The following is a 20,093-nucleotide window of genomic DNA, read 5'->3' on the forward strand; positions in this document are numbered from 1 at the left end:
TAAATAAATTATTAATTTCCTAAAATAATTTCACCATTTTAAGCTCAAAAGTTAACAAGACGTGTATGGTTACTTTTTCAAACAGACATTTCCGTTTTAAGTGTGTACATATTGCATTTTATATTTTCCAAATATATAATCGCTTAGCAACCCTGCTTGTGATGTGCCTTAGTTTGAGTACATGGCTGTGAATGTGCGCGGCCGCAGCGTTTAAAAACATTTTTAGTTAAATTGAAATATGGATTTTGATGAGCAAATAAAAGGATTTCGCGAGTGGGCAACCAGCCTAGGCTGCCCGCCCGCCGCACTGCCCAATGAGGACGCGCTCAAATCGTAAGTCTAACAAATTCGCTGTTCTAATTCAAGTCGAACTGCCATTTTATTTTTTCATGGTAGCATATCTAAATCGCGTCAAAATCAACTATTTGTGAACATGCAGTCGCGCATTCAACCGCGCCAGAATGTGCGAGAGGTGCGCGAGAATTTGCTGATTGCGCAGGTGGCGCAGCATAAGGGAAAAGTGGTGCCAGCCTGTAGACGCAGTTTTCTACCACGCCAGCTACAAATTCATCTGAAAATGCAGGACTTGCTCAAGGAGAAGGAAAAGGAGAAGCTGTGTCTCGCCGAGGCTAAGAAAGAGTACGATAGCTTGGCAGCCTCTATCAAAACAAAGAGTAAGTGCAGCTGCAGGCGACGCTCAACATGAATCTGTTTTATAAGACTCCGTCTATCTCTCCTGCTGCTTTTAGATATTCAAACGATTAGCGCAACACACAAAATGCAGCTGCACCAATCCAGATATCATTTACTCCAACTTAAGTTGGAATCTCTTAACAAAACCTACGAACAAGAGCTCTCGAACAAGGCACAAATCCTATCCACAATGCCGGTAAAACTAAATCAAAAGAACGCCAGTGAAAAGTTGGCCACAAAGGCCGTGGAGCAGGCGCTCAAGGAGTTGGAACAATTCTATAAAATCTGCAATGCAGATGGCCACAGTAGCCAACAACTGGCAGAGGCGAAGAATCAACTCTGGTCGCAGATGCGACAAATCTTTGCAAATATACCAAATGTTCTGCTCTTCAATGCTATCATGCGCATCAAGGAGGAGCAGCTGCAGCAAGTGATGCAGCTGAACAAGAGCAGCCAGCACATTGAGACCATAAGCTCTCTGTCCAAGCCAATGCTAAATAGCTTTGACATTAAATTGCTGAAGACAAAGGCGGAGCTATTGGGTCTAGTAGCCAAGCATTTGTCAGCACAAAATGAAGTTGCACAGCTGGAGGAGCGCTTCGCCGCTGCATATAGCACATTCCTGAACGAGCTGCAGAGGAAAGTGAATAATTTCAATGCAATCAGCACCGAGGAGGAGGAAGAAAGCAGTGAAGAGATCATCTCTGAATTTATACTCCAATACAATTTGCGAAACTTCAATCATGCACGTAACGAATATCTCAGCGAACAGATTGAAAAGCTTCGCCTGGAGCTGGAAGCGGGCGTGCGTCAATTGGAAAGCCACGAGTTGCTCCTTTGCTCCATCAAGCAAATCTACGCCGAAATCAATACCTCAATCAATGGAATAAGGCACGACATGTTGCAGCTATCGCAGATTAAAGAGAAAATTCTGTACTCCAAGAATATCTTGAAGAATATGCTGGATGACATGCAGGCAACGACGCACCAACAGAATGCCAAATCTCAGCTGTTCAACAGCAAGCTAAAAGTGGGCAACATGTCGTACCTGGGCATGGAGAGCTTCAGTCTGGCCAACGACAGCGTGTTCTCCAGCACAAAACTAGAGTTCGATGCGAGTCCAATGGAGACAACGCTGCGTCGCAGCTTTGATAACACAATTGTGGCAGCCAATTGTACCTCGACTCCTATGTTGCCGCCGCCAAGCACATCATCGCCTGCCACATTGCCCTCTCATCTGCTGGAGCTGAATACCTTTGCTGAGATGCCACTAGAGAAACTCAGCTGTGTGCCTCGCAATTGGTAAGGCTTATCTGTATATATTCTGTACGCAGTGAAACCTCTTACACGTATCTGTACACATACACGTACATACATAGGCATTATACATATAGCTGTCTGTTTTGATAATTGAATTTCCCTTTTCGCAGCACCTTTTTGCTTTCGGCCAATCCGCTCATCGTGGAATCACAGGAATTGGCCTCCACCATGCAATTGGCTCCTGGTCATTTGCTAACCCCCGTTGGGGCTCTGCAGGAAGTACGTAAACGCATTTTGTGGGCGTCAGCAATTGCTGAGCACACATCCGATTTGAAATTGAATTTGGAGACAATAATTGGTAAGCTCGAAGAGCCCTTTCTCTTCTCCTTGTTTTTCCAACTTCATTTCCATTTCCACTCTCGCTTTGCAGTCGATCCACACGGTTTGAAGCTGAGCGCCCGTCGCCAGCACGAGGAAATCGTACAGCTGCTGGATAATATCGAATCACTGGGCACTAAGACACAGCATCAGCTGCACAGGATCAAGCGAATCTATCGCTTCATAGTAGAGAATCCCATGCGTCTGTATGTGCCGCCCAACAGATGCTATAAGAATGCCAACTTTTCAGTCTACGAATCGGAATTCAATCTATATTATCGCATGGCGACAGCGGGCGGTTCGATTAAGTCTTAAGTCTAAGAAACTTTTCTAATAATCGTATTTAAATGAACCCAGTGTGCTGTCTTAGGTTTACAAGTTTATATAAATTCAAATTCACATTTTCATTTTACACATTTTTTTGCTTTATTTTATGTTTTCTTTTCTCTTAGTTTGTAATACAAAAATTGTTTATTTACACCCAGATTTGGGTTAGAAAAGTATTAATTTTTTTTCGTCTTGTTATTCGCAATTTGTATCTTTGCCTCTCGAATTGTTCAGTTAGATGTATATCAAACTAATTACACACATACATATATAAAGAGCAGCACGAAAATACTTTATTATTTATTTAATAAAAAATAAAATATTTTCTCTTTTTGTAAACGAATTGTGAAAAATTAAACAATGTCATATGTGATGTATAGAACGGGAATGTCTGGTATATATATATCTTATTATTATAATCTAAAGTTATTTAAAAATATACAGAGACAGAAAAAACGGACGGGTTTTGCTTTTTGGGATTCGAGTTGGATTTTGTTTTTGTTTTACTAAATTAGTTTAAAATGAGTGAGCTCTTTTAAGAACTTAAACTTAACTTAAGATAAGATTGGACGTTTTATATAGACTGGAGAAAACATACAGATAAACCGAATTTCAAAACGAGGATTTTGCGACAATGAAACTTCTACAGCTGATGTCTATGTTTAGCTATATATATTTTCGATATATATATATATTCGTATATTCGAGATGGATTAGATATGATTATGTGAAGCATCGTTGTTGGTTTTAGATTGGCTTATCTGGAGTAGAGCACGGCCAGCACAATGCCCAGCAATGCCAAGGAGGAGGCAGATGCAGCAATATGTTCAGCTCCTCCGTAATACGCCTGGCCACAGGCTGGCGGGCAGACGGGTATGATTGTCTCGAACAGATTGACACGCGCCTCGGCATCGCCAAAGCGATTTGTCGCCTTGCACACATAATCGCCGTACTGCCGCTTCTCAATCGTAATGACGCGCAGCGTCGAGTCGGTGTACTCATCGGCGGTGGCGAAGTGCGAGATTGTGTAGTGCTGATTGTTGGCCAACTGGATGTCATCCTTGGTCCAGACAATGGCTGGCGGGGGATACGCCTCGATGTGGCACTCCAGATCCATGTCGTATTGCAGCGCCTGGCCGAGACGTGGCCGGGGCACAGTTATAACTGGTGCGAACTCCACCTCCACGTTGATGTTGCGACGATCACCTTTGCTGACGCCGTTGTCTGCCACGCAGTAGTAGGTGCCACGATCCTCCTTCTTCACGGACTTGATGCGCAATATGTTGCCGACATAGGTGGCACTATCTGTAATGAGAAAGAGAGAAAGGAGATGGTTAATAAAAGCTGAGCAAGAGACAGAGATGGAAAGGTATAGAGATATATATAAAGGGAGAGAAACAAGAGGAATCACACTAACTGATCTAAGTTGGAGTTAGAACCGAGGGAGAGATCAGCGGTATAAAGAGGGAAAGTCGTTCATAGCGGGTGTTCAAGTGTGGCGAGCTATCGAAATTGGAGTTAAATGCTGCTCGCTGCGGCTTTTGTGTTTGTGCACTCAAATCTGATTTTAATGAGGCGCCGCGTCGCATCCGCTGACTCGCAGATAGCGGGTGACCTTTTTTTGGAAATGCCACGTCGAGCGCCTATGTACATTATGTAGCTATACATATATCTACAACAATAGTCGCGTTAATGACCTCTAACAAGCAGCAAACCATTTAGAGACACAGTCAACATTTTTGCAAAACTAACTTTTGTGTTTGAAATGCGCGCATGCAGCAAGGGGGGAGTACAAAAGGGGCCGAGAGAGTGGGTGAGCGCTAGAGAGAGAGAGAGGGAGGGGTGCGAGTTTTCTGCATTAACTGAAGCATAAACGTGAATGGGAATGCGAATGCAAAAGGTGCTCGCATTCATTCAGTTCATAACCGGAAGTTGAAAACGAGTGCAATGCGCTCTGTCGATTACCTGTGCAGCTACCTGCGCGCCCACCTGAGGTCGGGGGAGTGCGTGTGCTTAAGTGAGGTTAAAGTTAATGAGAGATATGAGCACGAACATGCATATGTTCCAATGTTATTGTTAGATAACTTTAACCATATGAAGTAATTTCAAATTGTATTTAAAAATAAAAACTTTTTGTTTTCCAGTTGATTGAATAAATTTTGTTGTAGATTTAAAGGAGGTTGGAAAAGAGGGAGAGAGAGAGAGACGATGAGATTTGAGATATCTATATTTATATAAAGTTCATTTCATTGTTTTCTTGATCTATTATCATTGTCATTGTCTTTATCTTTGTCTTGATGATAATTATCCCTGTCATCGTCATAGACGATTGCCAATGGCATTATAGTGAATTCATAAGGATCATTATGATTATCATTACATAGTATATGCCATCACTACTTCATCATCTGCATTCGTGCATCGCTGCCAATTCAAATGCAATGCACGCGCTCATCTCTAGCCTGCAAACATTTGCGGCTCTTACAACCATTTGGCTTTAACAATTGGCAGCTAGCACAACTATCAAAAGCTGAGCACACGGAGCGTTGACCGGGCCAACAAGCCGACAGCGAGCGACGAGCAGCGGGACGGAATGCCACGGAAATATGCCTTATGGACAACCCTATGCAAAATGCCTGAATATGCGGGCCAAAAGGGGTCAAGGGGGTGAGGCATATAAGTTATAAATGTGAATGATACATACATACATATACATATATGTATGTGCTTATAGGCGTCTGCTCATTCGACTGAAACATTTCAAATTAATTGCGCTGGGGAATCGAAGTAACGCATTTGATTAAAATTGAATTGACAGGCAACAAGAGGAAGAGAGAGAGAGACAGAGACAGAGAGAGAGAGCGAGAGAGAGACATGCTGCTAAAGCGAGTAAAGGGCAATGCCTGACGACAATTGAATTGCATAGCTAAGCTGAAATTTCAATTGAAATACTTTAGATGCAGATGCTGCTGCAGTTACAGTTACAATTACAGTTACAGATGCGGGCAGCGGCAGCAACAGAAATTCATTTTGATATCGAACCAAGAAGAAAATATATATCAACTGTCACTAGGCTTCTATTTAATTAGCCCGAAACGAATCAGGTTTGTATACACAGTTGACTCAGTAGGAGGCGTTGCTAGGTGGGTGAATACCCTGTAGAAAATGCTGAAATAGGCTGAAAATGTATATCTGTAGTCTATACCATTTACAGGGTATATTTGAAGTACTTTTTTTTAAATATATTAAAACATTGTCACATTTCAAGTCTCTCCTGCTATCAATATTTACAGGGTATAATTTAAATAAAATTATTGTTGCCATAAAGTGTCGCCAACTTTACAAATTCTCTTTCGATTCCCTTCCTCACAAGTCTTCCACTCTCCTCAGTTATCATGACGCATTTAGAACATTTACAGGGTATATGTCATATTTCATTGTAGCCTTTGTTTTGCCTGAACGTGTCATTGGGAGAATACCAAGTGCAAGAGCGTGACAGAGCGTGTCCCACTCACAGGTTGAGCTAAACGCAGTGGCCATAACGAACTCAACCCAATCCGAAATTCCCAATTCCGTATACCCGTATACCCATGGCCCCCACCTCCCGCCCAGTTGACAAATAGCCTCGAGTCAAGTTGAGTGTGAAATTTGTGAACATGTGTTCTGTTGCATGAAATGAGATGCAGGTCAGGTCGAACATGACGATATATGTATGTTTACCGTTGCTCGCGAAGCTAAGCGATCTGCTAAGAGCAAATCTTTCCACAAAGTCATTAAGCTAAACTGAAGAGTCTTTAAACAATTGTGCTACAAAATTTAACTAGGGCGTGGCTGAAAACAAAAACCCAAAAAAAAAAAAACTAGGGAAAATACCAAAACAAAAATTTAATTAGCTTTTAAATATGCAATACAAGAGGCGAGTCTCAACTTTCTATTGTAGAAAGAGAGGGAGAGAGAAGGAGAGGAAAATACTTCTTTGTCTTTGAGTTCATGTTCGTAATTAATGTCAAGAATTATGCACAAATGTTGACATTTTAGGTTAAATTTATTAAGCGAAGCGAGAAGAACTGAGAAGAAAACCCATTCACAATAGCCACATGAATAATCCACGCACATGAGTGCGAGTGTGAGTATGAGTATGAATTTGTTTTTCCATTATTTTCCTTTGCTTGCTATGAAGTGACGTTAATTGGGCTTAATACGGCATAGAGTTACGCATCATATATCAAATGTGCAGGATAAACAATGCAGTCAAAATAATGTACCCTTCGGCGTGCTGCAAGTTCCCTAATTACGATTTGCAGTTCATATATCATTTTGATAACAAGGCGCTCTTTAAGTCAGAAATATCAAATTACCCTTACACATAATCTAGGGACTACTATAATTGTACACATGGCTCATATATCATTCGAATAAACTAGACAGCCAGACTGAAGACCTTGGGCAATTTGTTGTTATCCCTCTTGGTTTATATAATTATACGATATGATATAAAATAATATTAGTAATAGGAAGGGAAAATTTATAAGTGATTTTATCAAAGAGACCTTAACTTTTCCAAGTCGCAGGCAGATTGAGTACACCATATCATAATATCTTATTATTATGTCTTTCATAAATGTTCTGCATATATGCCCTATATATAATATACTCCATATTCTTAACATTTAAATTCACATTTCCTTCAAGCTCATATCAAGTGTTAAACTTTAATTTTCCTGCATAACCGACTAAACTCAACCGATTGATATATAAAAGTAGAAAGAAGAAGAGCGAGCAAGAACACGTTTTAAATATGACAAATTGAGAATGATGCCAACTGGAAATGGAGCCTGACACCGCGCTCAATTAAGAAGCAAATGCTGAAAGCCCGCATTCAGCTGAAAATGATATAGAGGGGAGATGTCAGGCAGAGAGAGAGAGAGAGAGAGTAACAGAGAAGAACAGAGAGAGATAATGATACAAATGGAGCTAATGCAGGGCCTAGCCGGAAATGATGCAACGCATACACTCGCAGCTCGCTCTATAGAGGCAAAATTAAAGAGGGCGGGGTAGACAGAGTCGGAACTTGAACTGGAGTTGGAGTTGGAGCTGAGGCTGAAGTCAGAGACACACTCACAGTCGGAGTCAGAGTCAGAGTCTAAATGCTGCGTTGTAATTTCAGTTACTAATGAGAGAATTAAAAACACTTTGCTTCAAGGGGCAGGAGAAGCAGCAATGATAAGCGGGAAAAACTCTCCAAAAGAGTGTGTGTGTGTCAGGTGTGTGTGTGTGTGTGTATGTGTATGTGTTTAGCTGCTATTGCCGACAGGCAGGCAGGCAGGCAGCCTAACTAATGAAAGGAAAACACAAACATATGCCGGCTCACGAGCGTTGGTAATGAAAAATCAGACAGACGACAGCATTTGTTTAGGCCAGGCTAAGGAACCTGTCTGTAGCAGCAGCAGCAACAACAACAACAACAAGCGAAGTCCCTTGGGCAAACAGCCAGAGATAAATTGTCAGTTAAAGGCACAGGCAGGAAAATTGTGCAAAGTGCAAGGTGAGAAAAGAGCAGAAGACGAAATAAATAAGATGAAGCTGCCGCAGCAGAAGCAGCAGCAGCAGTCGAGGCAGCCTTTTGTGGCACAGGTAAGAGCAGCAGCAGCAGCAGGTAATACCTGCTCCCTAGAAACAAAATAATATGAGAAAGGATGCGAAATGTAACAAGGCCTCTTTTGTAGAAGGTCTCAACAGAAACGGAACAGAAATATGCCGACTCAGAGGAAATGCATTCAGGCTGGAGCGCAGCAAAGGTAAAAGGTTATAAACCGAGGCAAGAAAGAACGAGATAAGAAAAGACAACAGTTCGAATACCCTAACCAAACAAATGCAGTCCAAAATACAGGTGGGATGTGAATAGGGCAACATTGTAGCCAAGACAATGCCTAGAAACTAGTTAATAAATTGAATGGATGAACAAATTATATGAAATATACATGTTTGCATTTCCTTTGGTTTGTTTTTGTCCAACTTCTTCATGTCAAAAAGGCGATGCTGTTAGCCCTGGCATAGTTTAGTTTACTAAAGTCTCTAGTTTACTAAAAGCCTCTACTAGTGTAAACTGATATATGATTCTAGCTCTTGCAACTGCTTAAGGCTTATAGATTCATAGATATTTATTTGACAGGAGGAGATTATTTAAGAATAACTTTAATAAAGCTAATAGTCTAATTGTTGTCCTAAATTTTATAATGTATGGTATATCATCAAAGGTTTTTTTAGTGAGAAAAATATATTTATATTCTCAGAATAATATTCTAATAATTTTATTGTAAGCTAATTTAATAAAGCTAAAGTTAAGTCAAGTTTTTATATTTTTCAAAACATTTTAATCCCTTACTGTAAAGTAAGCATGAAGCATTCAGGCATCCCATCTTTATTCTAAAACATATCGTTTCGTTGCACATTTCTTCTCTCATTGATTATGCCCCACTATAGAGCATCAAGCTAACCATCAACAATTTATTGAAGCAGTTATTTTCACCTGGCGGACCATCAACAACTTTTAGCGAGCCTCCGTCAAAATATATTTTCGAGCTGTTGAGTTTTTGAGTTATGTATATTTTTGAGGGTAGCACAAACTACCCCTACCACTGGGCCTAGCTGCTATCCCTAACCGCCGTAGCGATGCCTAGCATAACATTTTTGTTTATCGCCAAACGTTTAGTTTTTTTTTATTCATTTCGCTGCGCGCTGACTTGGAAAATTTGTGACAAGTTGTTGGGAAATCGAAGGGTTGCAGCACATGTACATGTATATATGTACATATATATAACGATTTTGGCTATGGTAAACTACGTTTAGACGGCGCCATTTTGGTCTGTAACAACCACCGCTGTTTTAGGTCTGATGAAAATTAAATGGCATGCAAAAATCTATTCGCACCAATCAAAAGCAGCGACAGCATGAGGCGAGGGCAATTCAGCCAAAAAAAAACATCAAATTGATGGAAAAACGTGGCCAGGCGGTAGAGGTGTCTACCGGGCCGTGCCCTGCCTCCCCATCCCTTTTAACAGCAGCCTGTGGCCATATTTGCTTTTCCCTTTCAATTTCCTGGTTGTTGTTGTTGTTGGTTTGAAGTTTTGGAAAAGCGCAGAAAGCAGAGAGCAGAAAGCAAAGCGACAAAACACAATCGACTCTTCAAATGTCAACATGGAGTTGAAGCAAAGCTGGGTTAAGGAGAACGTCCAGGTGGTTTAGTGACGACATCAAGGTGGATTGAAGCGAACTCCAAGTGCGCTTTCCATTTGGTTCTAAGCAACGTTGCCATGTGGAAATTATGAATGTTAATGCAACATAGCAACGACAACAACAACAAGAACAACAACAGCAATCTCATGTGACTCATCATAATCAAAGCGTCAACTGCAACGTCAACAACGACGTCGACTGCGCCGCCAGCTGAGCTTTTAATGACGCTCCACATTATTTCAGCACGTTGCACAGTGTCAGAGCCGAAGCAGAGCCCAGGCACAGCACAACCTCTCCCAAGTTTCATTTCCAACTGGAGTCATGTCGCGTCTTCCCTCTCTCCTTCTGTCACTCTACGGCTCTCTCTCTCTCTCTCTCTCTCTCTCTCTCTCTCTTTCTCTCCCTGGCTCTAGCTCTAGCCTAGTCTGAAATCCAATTAAAAAGTGCGCACACGTTGTTTGCTTCTAATGCAATTTTCACTTTTTTCTAGACGAGAGATTTCGTGCGTTGATTTGGTTTTTGCTCAACGTTTGCTATATAGATCATATATCTTATGGCTGCATGAAATGCAGTACAGTCTCTTAACTATGATATGCTTGTATGTAAATGCCTAGATTTATGAAAGAATAAAATTATAGAGCTCTTTTACATTTGAAAATCATGTAAGCCAAGGAATCATAGAGCCCATGACTTAAGCAAAGGCTGAATAGAAACGAATGTCTACTTTAAAACCTTTCTAGATATCTAGTTTCATGAGTTGACTAAGAGTTGAACAATAAATGCACAAATATTTGTTCATATACTCTGATTAAACGATCTTTATAAAAGTATAATTAACTCTTAGAACCTGAGCTGGATCATTTTTAATGATATATTCTTGGCTATGGATTACTTAGAGAATATATATTGTAACATATACCTTTATCCTATCCTCTACTATATCCATACAAATTTTCATCTCTCAAGATTTTTCCTAACTCGAGTTACTTGAGGTTACAAATTTAACTTCTAGACACTTTTCAATCATTTGTCACAGCTCGGCAACATCTTCTGTTTGTGCCACGCATTGCAACATATCTGTCATCTCTTTCACAACTCTGTCTCTCTCTCTCTCTCTTTCTCTGTCCCTGTGTATGCTCTGTTATTCTTATTAAAAATTGCATCGCTGTGCAAATTTGTCGCCTCTTCCTGTTTTGTCACCCGAAACTCATCAACACATCTACATTATGAGAAGTCATCTTCCATCTTCCTCTTCTTCTTGTTGTAGGTGGTATACATATATATATATATATATATATATATATATATTTATGTGTATATATCGAGCATATAACAAGCTCTTGAGACATGTGAATGCACCCACTTTGGTGGCTAACGCATCAACCTTCAACAATCTCTCAGCGACAGCAACCGCAAGCCCACAAAAACGAGACACCCTCCGGACGCAAGCGAGACTTGAGCCACCCCCACAGCGCATCAAGCCTACCCAGTCTCTCTCTCTCTCACACGTACACTCTCTATACCCTGTAAGCCTTGTACAACTTCCCTCTTTCTCTCTCTCCCTCTCTCTCTATCTGCACTTCACTCTGTGTTGTTCACTTTTGAAAAGTGATTTCTTCGAGTAGAGCACATTATAGCTACCCGGCATGCCATTTATTGGATTTATAATACATACACACACACAAACACATACACATACCCGCGCAACTCAAGAATTTTGCAGTTCAGCACTCACAAAAGAACCAACTCAATTGAGTTTTTTAGTGCAGATTACTTTTTTATTTTTTTGATACAAAAAAAATTCGTCTGATTGAATTTATGTTCAGACTGTACTTGGGAATGCATATACGATTCTAGTTCAAGTGCTCTGCCATATGAGCAGTTGATGAACTATATTTCATAATTTAACAAGTTCTAGTTCTAATTCAAGTTCAATTGATCACAAAGCTGACTGAACTGGTAACATTTACTGAGCACTGAACAAGTTCACCAGTTCTATTTGACGACACATGCACAGAAACTTATTTCCACGCACTAATCCAAAATAAATCTCCATATAACAGCTATTAAAATAGCAATAATAACAAAGAAACGGTATAAATCTCCTGCAATATCTGAGATTCTGAGTGTGCCTAAATAAATACGCATAAATCCTGAAAATAAACACAAATATTGCACACCCAAAGGGAGAGGGAGGGAAGTGTCGGGAAATGTCGTACCCCAAACCAAATGTGATAAGGATTAAAAAGCCGGTTGGATTTGTCCTGCGTGTGACATGGGACAACGAAAGTGCTAAGTAAATAGAGAAATTGCATTGAAATACGTGAATTACGCGCGATAAGCGCCATGAACAATGGAAATGAGAATGAGAATGAAAACGAAAAGAGCCACACAGATCTACATAAGTAAATATATATGTATATGTATATATGGGTCTATATGTACGTGGCAAACCCTTAAGCTTACTTTGGGCTTAGGGTTAAAAGGTTATAGCGAGAAGGTAAACTCACAAAATGGCGGAAAATGTGCTGTGAAATCTGAGTTAGGCAAGCCCAAAATGGGTTTATGTATGGCGAATGTCTAGCCGGGTTTCTATATTAGATTTCCCACGATTTGTAATGCGTGAAAGTAAAAAGTTGGTCAATAAATGCGAGCTTGATAGTGCGCCTAACATGCTGCAGGCTAACATTTTGGGTTAACAGACAAAACTCTGTTAAGTCCATAGAGCTAATATTCTGACTTTAATAATTGAGTAGCTATATGACCTTAGAGCAGTTCGTAATTTTTCTAAAATTATTGTAGAATAATGACGCTCAGTTTTCAGAGAGAACTTTGAGTAATATAGGAACTAAATGAAATATTTAACAAAGAAATCGCGAAAAAGAACGCCTAAGTTGCTCATCCAAAAAAACATAAAGTTTATATAGCCCAGAAAATCATTAAACTGTTTAAGCATTAAGCCTAATTAGAACTAAAATCTCTACTTTCCCAGGAAACGTTAAGTGGTAAAGATGAATTCTATGCAGTCGCTTCCTTTGCTATCTGCCATTTTTGTTGCTTCTCCTCCTTCCTGCCTTTTCCTTTCGCCGCAATAGACCCCTTCTCGTTGGATAGCAATAAGTTATGCCAAACGTTCGCTTTGAAAACCCTAAAAGCCACAGAAAACTCTTCAGCTGCTCTCATGAACCAAGGAAAATCAAGAGCGCTTGGGATTTGGCGGTTTTACAGCCAAATCGTCTGCTGCAAAAGGCGCCAAAAGCTGCAAAAGGTATATATGTATCTATCGTAAAAGGCCCAGCAATTAACTAACAAGTTAGCTGGCCACTTACAGCTAAACTTTCAGCCACGTCAAAGCAAAGAGTGAAAAGCCCCTCAGCCCATTGTCCAATGTCCAATGTCCACTGTCCGTTGCCCGTTGCCCGTTGCACGGTGCCTAGTTACCAATCCCTTCTTGTTGCCGGTTTTTGCTGGTCGTTGCCCTAGCAACCAACATTCATAAACAAGTTTTTCAGTACGTCATCATAACGTATATTGTTGTTTTGTGGTTGTTAGTTGGCAATACCCTGTAACTGTTGCTAGATATGGGGTATATCGATATATGGGTTTGGTAAAATAACTAAATAGACAAGCGTCTCAATTCCTTCGCTTGCTCTTTAATCCGTCTTATACCCCTTTCAAAATGTAATCTGTTACTAATAAATGAGCTTATTATTTACAGGATATTTCTACATCTCCTCTTACGGTTCCATATTACTCTATAATATAAACTATAATATAACTATAAGCAACTTGTTCATTCAAGGTACTGATTTCCTGATATAATCTATAATTTACAAGGTTTATGCTATTTACAGGGTATCTTTTAGTCGTCATTCATTGCTGAGCACACTGTAAAAATTTTCCTTTTCTTTGATTCTTTCTCAACTATACTCAACTCTACTGTTCCTTACTCCAACACACTTTTACAGGGTATCTCCCAGTCTTGCACAAATGCCCAGCACACGCCACTGGTTCCTCGCTATTCTATGCTACCTCTGGCAAGTAGAACACAGCGCCATAATACGCTCACAGACACAATGCAACATTCTAAAAGCTGTAGACCCAAGAGACAGGGAGGCGAGGGCCTATATGTGGAACAGAGAGAGAGAGAGAGAGAGTGAGAGAGGGGAATTATGCCTACATATGCAATAATAAAAGCATAAATAGCCCCAACTCTTCAGCTGCTTCCCTTTGCTCTCTCTCATAATTACTTGCAAATATTTGAACAGTATCAAAGTGGATGCAGCCAACAGATACAAATTCGATTGCATTTGGAGAGGGTATTACGAAAGAGGGGGGCCGGGGGCGTACCGGGTTGACTTCTTGAGTGGCATGCTAGCAATTTTTCATTAAATATATTTTGGCAACAAGGGCAACTAATTTAGCCACGCCCCGTTGCGATCTGTAGTGCCGCATCGATTGCGCAACGCAATGTTTAAGCGTAAATTTCATAAAAAATAACTTCGGAATACAATTTACATAAAATGGGTGTTTTCACCCTTGGGCTACTTAGAGCCAGAGCAGCTTAGCCTAGGGAAGTTCAAATTGAAATTGTATTTGGTATTTGATTACGCAATTGGAGCACTTGAAAAAAATGCGCTCGAGTTGTTTTAATTTGCATAAACGTTTTTACGCTCAAGTAGAGCTCAGCTCCCTCTTGGCAAATGGGCTTGGATGAGGGAGAAGCTGGAAGCATTCATGTGACAAGCGATCACGCATACTGAGATCTATCGGATATATATATGTATGTATGTATAAAGGCATATTGTATGTATATCTCAAGAGCATATCTTTATGCTTCGTTCCACATTATTGTCCAATTAGCGTCAATTGGCTGCGGCTTAAGAAAAATGTTATTTTGAAAACTTATCGCTCGATTGGCATCTAAACATTCGGGATAAGCGCGTACTTATCTTTATTTAGATACGTTTTATGCCAGAAATGTTCTTTATGTTGCCGATGAATGGAATTTACTTCCTCTTTGGGTATAACAATGCATGAGGGGCTATATATCTTAGGCATGATCAGCGAGATAGAATGAGAGTTGAGCACTGAGGGGAGTTTCAGATACAAATTGAGCAATTTTATATTGTTTACGACTTTACTATTGATCTAATTAAACACTGATAATTGATTGATAAAAATCATTGTTTGGGTATAAAGTAAAAGAAGAGGAAGGAAGGAACCAAGAAAGCAGTCATATATATCTTGAGTAATAGGAGTTTCTTTATACATTCCATACATTTTATAAAACATGAGCTGTATTCCAGACATTTTGATTTTAATTAGAATATTATTTACAGTGAAAATTATTTATATTTAGTTTTAAGTAAAAAACTAAACTTTATTTCCTTTCGTAATTCATATTAGCTGCCCCACTACTTTTCAAACTGCCCTCGTTTGTGGCAGCAGCTGGCTTATGTTTATTGGTTTTCAAATAATGCCCGAATTATGAAACAAATTTGCGAGCGTTGCAAATTGCAAGGGGCCGGGTCATTGTTTGTTTGCATTTTATTTATTTTTGTATTATTTTAATTTTTTTTAAATGCTTCTTTTTTTAGCAAACGCAGCTCGAATTTCCAGAAAATTGAAAACTCAATTCGATTCAGTTTTTTCGGCCTCACGTGAATCGCTGTAGCTGGGCCAAGGTAAGAGTCGCAATTAAATCACTGGCCAATGCAGTTTTTGCATGGCAAAGCAAAGAGCAAAGGGGCAGCGGCAGTGGCTGGGGCGTGGCTAAGGTAAACAGCCAGGTGCTTCATTCTGTGCGAAGTTAACGCTTGGGCTCAATGAAAGGTCCACACATCGATTTGCATGGCAAAGCACAAATTGAGCGCTTGATAGCGAGAGTCAGAGATGCACATAGGCATGCATACGCCCTATATACCCTGTAAATGCAGGGCAAATGGGGTATATCGGGTGTAGGGTGTGCAGACAGCTGTCATTGAAGTCTATATATATTTAACTATATATTATATATATACATATATCCAGAGCAGAACAATTTCATACCCCAAATCTAAGTGATATCTACTTTCTATATGCACTGACAATTTTCCCAAGATTTCTATATATTCTTATAGTTTTGCCAAACATAACCAGCTTCTATATATCCTGTAAATTTGCATATATATTTTCAGCTTCTTCTTCTTCAGAAAATTTATCAATTTAAGCTTCACGCTCTAGCTTCATATGCTTTACAGGATATCTGCTAGTCGACTAACTAGCACCCATCGGCACTTTTGCCAACGGAAGCGCCTGATTAGGGGTTCCTTCAGCCTTGTTGTTATTGTTATTGTTGTTTGTTTGCTGTTGTTTGTATGCGTGTCGCTGTTTTTCATTCTGCATGTTTTCTCTGTTATTTTTTTTTTTGCGCTCGCGGCGAAGGCGTCGCCCAAGCCCAAAAGACCCTCTGCTGCTAGCTGCTGTAGGATCGAGCAGGACAGGGCAGGGCAGGGAAAGGTAGGGTTGCTTAGGCTGCGGCAAATGTTTGTTTGCAGTCTTACAACTGAACAGGGGGCAGCCACTGAACAGGAGCAGCAGCAGGAGCTGCGGCAGGGGCAGGGGTTACGGATAGGGTTTTTTGGGCTTAGGGTTTGTGCGCGCTTTCTTTGTATTCGCTTTCGTTTTTTACCTTTTTGGCTTGTAATTTATATATATGTATATTGCATAGTATATATATACATATATATATTGTTTATTGTTTGCATTGTTTATGCCGGCTATCAAAATACAAATTATGCACACGCCGGGGCGCTGCAGCGCAAGAGAGAGAGGGAGAGGGAGAGAGTGAGGGGCGAGGTCGGTCGCCATGGCCTTAACAGTTGCAGTTTCTATTGTTGCCGTTCGTGTTATTTGTGTTGCACTGTACCCAGAACCAAAGCCGTAACCGTGTCTGATGCGCAGCAACGCCTGCTGCCTGTGCCTTCCCTTTGCCCTCAGCCCTTGCCTCGCACTCATATGTTACCTCAAACGCTGCCCGGCCAGGCCCACCTTCAATATTCTTTTTTTGTATATTGCCTCCCGCTCCGCCTCGCTGCCAACAGCATCAAACGGCGCGTTTTCAAGTTGCGGAAGCAATTGCGCGTGCTGAAGTTGTCGAATGCCTCGAATACGTACACAGACTGCACAAAAAGCTTCTCTAGTGCCAAAAGCAAGGGAGCAAAACTCTCTTTGCCCAACGGCTGCACTCCTGTACGCCCACATCCCCAGCTACCCACCTCTGCACTCTCACCTACCTTTCGGCACTGCACGGCTCGTTGGCGCATTTCAAAGCTGAGCTGCGCAGCGCGATTTCTGTTTGCCCAAGCGCTTTAAATTAGAGCGCTGCAAAAAATATATCGTGTGAAAGTTAACAGAAGGGAGCGACGACGAAGACGCCGATCCTGCGACAAGGACTCGCCACATTTAACTTTGATTTATTGTATAGGTTTAGCTATATATATATATATTTTTTTTTTATACCACCCTGACTAACATTGAATGCAGCAAGTTTCTGAAGCGTGTCCCAAGCCCAAGCCCCTATACCAAATTTATAGCTCGAGCAGCCCCATCCACTTCAAGCCACAGCCCAGGTCGTTCTTAAGTAGCTTTCAGTTTCAAGTGCCCCAGCTCGTACGGGGCACTCACACACACCCAAACAATCTAGTTGATAGCCTTTTGATAGACGATGCCAAACAGAAAGCAAATCAAGGCCAAACTAATTAAAGATTGCACAAGCTGAGCATAGAAATGGAATTGATATAGGGTCTATTAAATGAAGCGGGTGTGTCCAAAGAACAAATGAAGCGAGATATGTTCAAATTGTATAGCAATGTGCTTGGCTTGGATATATGAAACTGGTTACCAATTTCAAGAGGAACTCGAAACTATCAAAGGCTGGGGATAACACTGCGGAACGGTAAAATATACAGTTTCTCCTGGATTGGACACGCTCCTATATATGGAATCAGAAGAGTATAATAACAAATCCAAGCAGTGAAGCATGGTAAGCCTATAATTGAAGGCCTTTAATTGTTGTGCAGGTATATAGATCTATGGAAACTATTCCTTACTTAAATACTGAATATTAATCCGCTGCCTAAGCCTAATTGTAAAACTCAAGAAATTCTAGAAAGACATATTCGCCTGTTCAATATTTCCCTTAATATTTCTTAGTATTTCCTAATTGATGATGGCTATGGCTACCGCTGCTAGCGTCGCTGCCGGCTGCGTTAAGCAAATGACGCTGCAATCTTGTTAAACACGCTGCGAGGCTTAAAAATCAATTATGGCTGCACAACCAGCGGCGCGGCGTCGTTTATGGCACGCAAGGTGCTTAGAACAGGTAGAATATAGCATAAATTACGCACCTGTAAGGGATTAGCATTGACCTTGCTAGCTGCAGGTAAAGAGCTGAGCTATTCACTTGATGTTTATTGGCTTTTCGCAGCAGCAACAAAAGTGCCTCATAAAATTAAAAGTGTTTGGAATTTCCAAAGAAAGCAACGACAACAACAACGCACACAGGCATCGAACTTCAAGAGCGCAAAGAGAGCAAAAGCTGCACGTGTGTGTGTGAGAGAGAGAGGGAGAGCAAGCGAGCTCAAGCTGAGCCAAGCTTAACGGCCCGAAATACTTGGCTATATTAATACTTAATTATATTATAAGAAACTGAAAAGCCAAATTACTATAAAACGTATTTAAGAACAGCTGGAAAATGCAAAAAGCTCAAAACATGCAAAACACCAATAAAGAAAGTCTAGAAACTAGCAAATAAACAAACGCGCAACGCTGACGCCTGAGTGAGTCACGGTCACACGTACACACACACACACACACACACACACATACTGCTACACACACAGAGAGTGGGAGAATGAGAGCGTAAGAGAGGACAGCGCCCCAAAAGAAACAACAGACATGTCATGTCATGTAAAGCTTCAGGTTAAACGTCTGTTAATGGGGGCGCAGTGACGGGGTTAGCAAACGTTAGTAAATAATTCAAATAATACGGAATGAGACGCACCCGTTGGCAATATGGCATTGTTCTCGCGACGCCATGTGATGGTCGGTGTTGGGTAACCGCTTGCATAGCACTCCATTTGCACCTCGCTGCCCTCGCTGGCCACTATCGATTGCGTCGAGTTATCGGAGATGACGGGCGGACGACGCACAGATAGCTTGACGTTGGCGCTCACTTTGTGCACCGTCGAGATGACCACCTGACAGGTGTAGGTGCCAGCATCGGTCTCCTGTATATCCTTGATCTGCAGCTTGTAGGTGGAAGAGTTGGGGTCGTAGCGCAGCGAAAAGCGCGAGTCTTTAATCACCAGCGTTGAGCCCGTGGATAGGAAGACTGGATCCGAATCGGTCTTCAGGAAGAGCACGTTATATTCTTTGGCATATTGAACGGAGCAATCGAATTCCACGGTGCCGCCAATATCCTTGATTTGCTCCTGTGTGATGTACGAAATCGTTGGCGTTCGTTGCGCCTGTGCACATGCCACCAGCATCAGCAGCAACAGTGCGTGCCACAAATTGTTAATCTTCATTAGCTCAGCTTGCCACATTTTGGTTTATTTTCGATTTGTTAAGCGCACACCTATTTCGCACCACACCCTTTTGTTATTAATTTGCAACGGCCACAGCAACTTTTCTTAACTGTTCAAGAAAAACGCGCTGAAGACGTGCCCAAATATATATACAAAAACAGTTATCTTTCTCTCTTTTTGTTGCACGGCGCAGCGCGGATGCTGAACGATCGACACACACTTGTTAGCTCGCTCTAAGCTGGTTTTTTACTTTATTTCACTCAAACAGCGTGTAAGTGTGTGTGTGCGCGCGCGCTCTTTAACTCGCTCTCACTGTTGTCTATGTGTAAGCCCAGTTTACTTGAATTGCAATTATGTTTCAACACACACACAATTCGCTGACTCTTTCTCACTTAAGACGTCTGCACACTTCGGCTGTCACGACACGAATGACTCGAATATTAAAGCGCGGCGGCAGCGGGCGCTTGCGTAAATTGTAAACCGCTATTAAGAAACAGATACTGTTAGGTATTTTTACAGCACTGGTTGCTTGAGCATTTTGCGTCGCTGTTATTGATACAGAGCTATGCGTCGCTGTTAATTAACAGCGTTATACTTATCGATAACTATGTTAACTTAGCCGCGTTA

General features: G+C 41.1%; 2 protein-coding genes across 2 annotated transcripts; one reads left to right on the top strand and one right to left on the bottom strand.

Annotated features, from left to right (window-relative positions):
- The first annotated feature begins 93 nt into the window (after positions 1-93).
- dgt5 (dim gamma-tubulin 5) lies at positions 94-2,997 on the top strand. Its single transcript, XM_018012638.2, has 5 exons — positions 94-333; positions 397-674; positions 750-1,995; positions 2,124-2,311; positions 2,384-2,997. Exons 1-5 carry the CDS (start codon positions 239-241, stop codon positions 2,644-2,646), a joined length of 2,070 nt encoding a protein of 689 aa, XP_017868127.1. The 5' UTR covers positions 94-238; the 3' UTR covers positions 2,647-2,997.
- Positions 2,733-19,939, bottom strand: Lac (septate junction protein lachesin). Its single transcript, XM_018012639.2, has 2 exons — positions 18,941-19,939; positions 2,733-3,963 (listed from the first exon to the last, which is right to left on the bottom strand). Exons 1-2 carry the CDS (start codon positions 19,482-19,484, stop codon positions 3,416-3,418), a joined length of 1,092 nt encoding a protein of 363 aa, XP_017868128.1. The 5' UTR covers positions 19,485-19,939; the 3' UTR covers positions 2,733-3,415.
- Positions 19,940-20,093: the final 154 nt, after the last annotated feature.

The sequence above is a fragment of the Drosophila arizonae genome, chromosome 5, assembly GCF_054131065.1.
Source record: "Drosophila arizonae isolate 15081-1271.41 chromosome 5, UAZ_ARI_1.0, whole genome shotgun sequence".
NCBI lineage: Eukaryota > Metazoa > Arthropoda > Insecta > Diptera > Drosophilidae > Drosophila > Drosophila arizonae.

Excerpts from the sequence above, each read along its gene's own strand:
- dgt5 (XM_018012638.2), top strand. The coding sequence starts at position 239 with ATGGATTTTGATGAGCAAATAAAAGGATTTCGCGAGTGGGCAACCAGC. Across the intron at positions 334-396 it reads AATGAGGACGCGCTCAAATC|CATATCTAAATCGCGTCAAA; the intron begins GTAAGTCTAACA and ends TTTTCATGGTAG. Across the intron at positions 2,312-2,383 it reads GAATTTGGAGACAATAATTG|TCGATCCACACGGTTTGAAG; the intron begins GTAAGCTCGAAG and ends CTCGCTTTGCAG.
- Lac (XM_018012639.2), bottom strand. The coding sequence starts at position 19,484 with ATGTGGCAAGCTGAGCTAATGAAGATTAACAATTTGTGGCACGCACTG. Across the intron at positions 3,964-18,940 it reads CAATGCCATATTGCCAACGG|ATAGTGCCACCTATGTCGGC; the intron begins GTGCGTCTCATT and ends TTCTCATTACAG.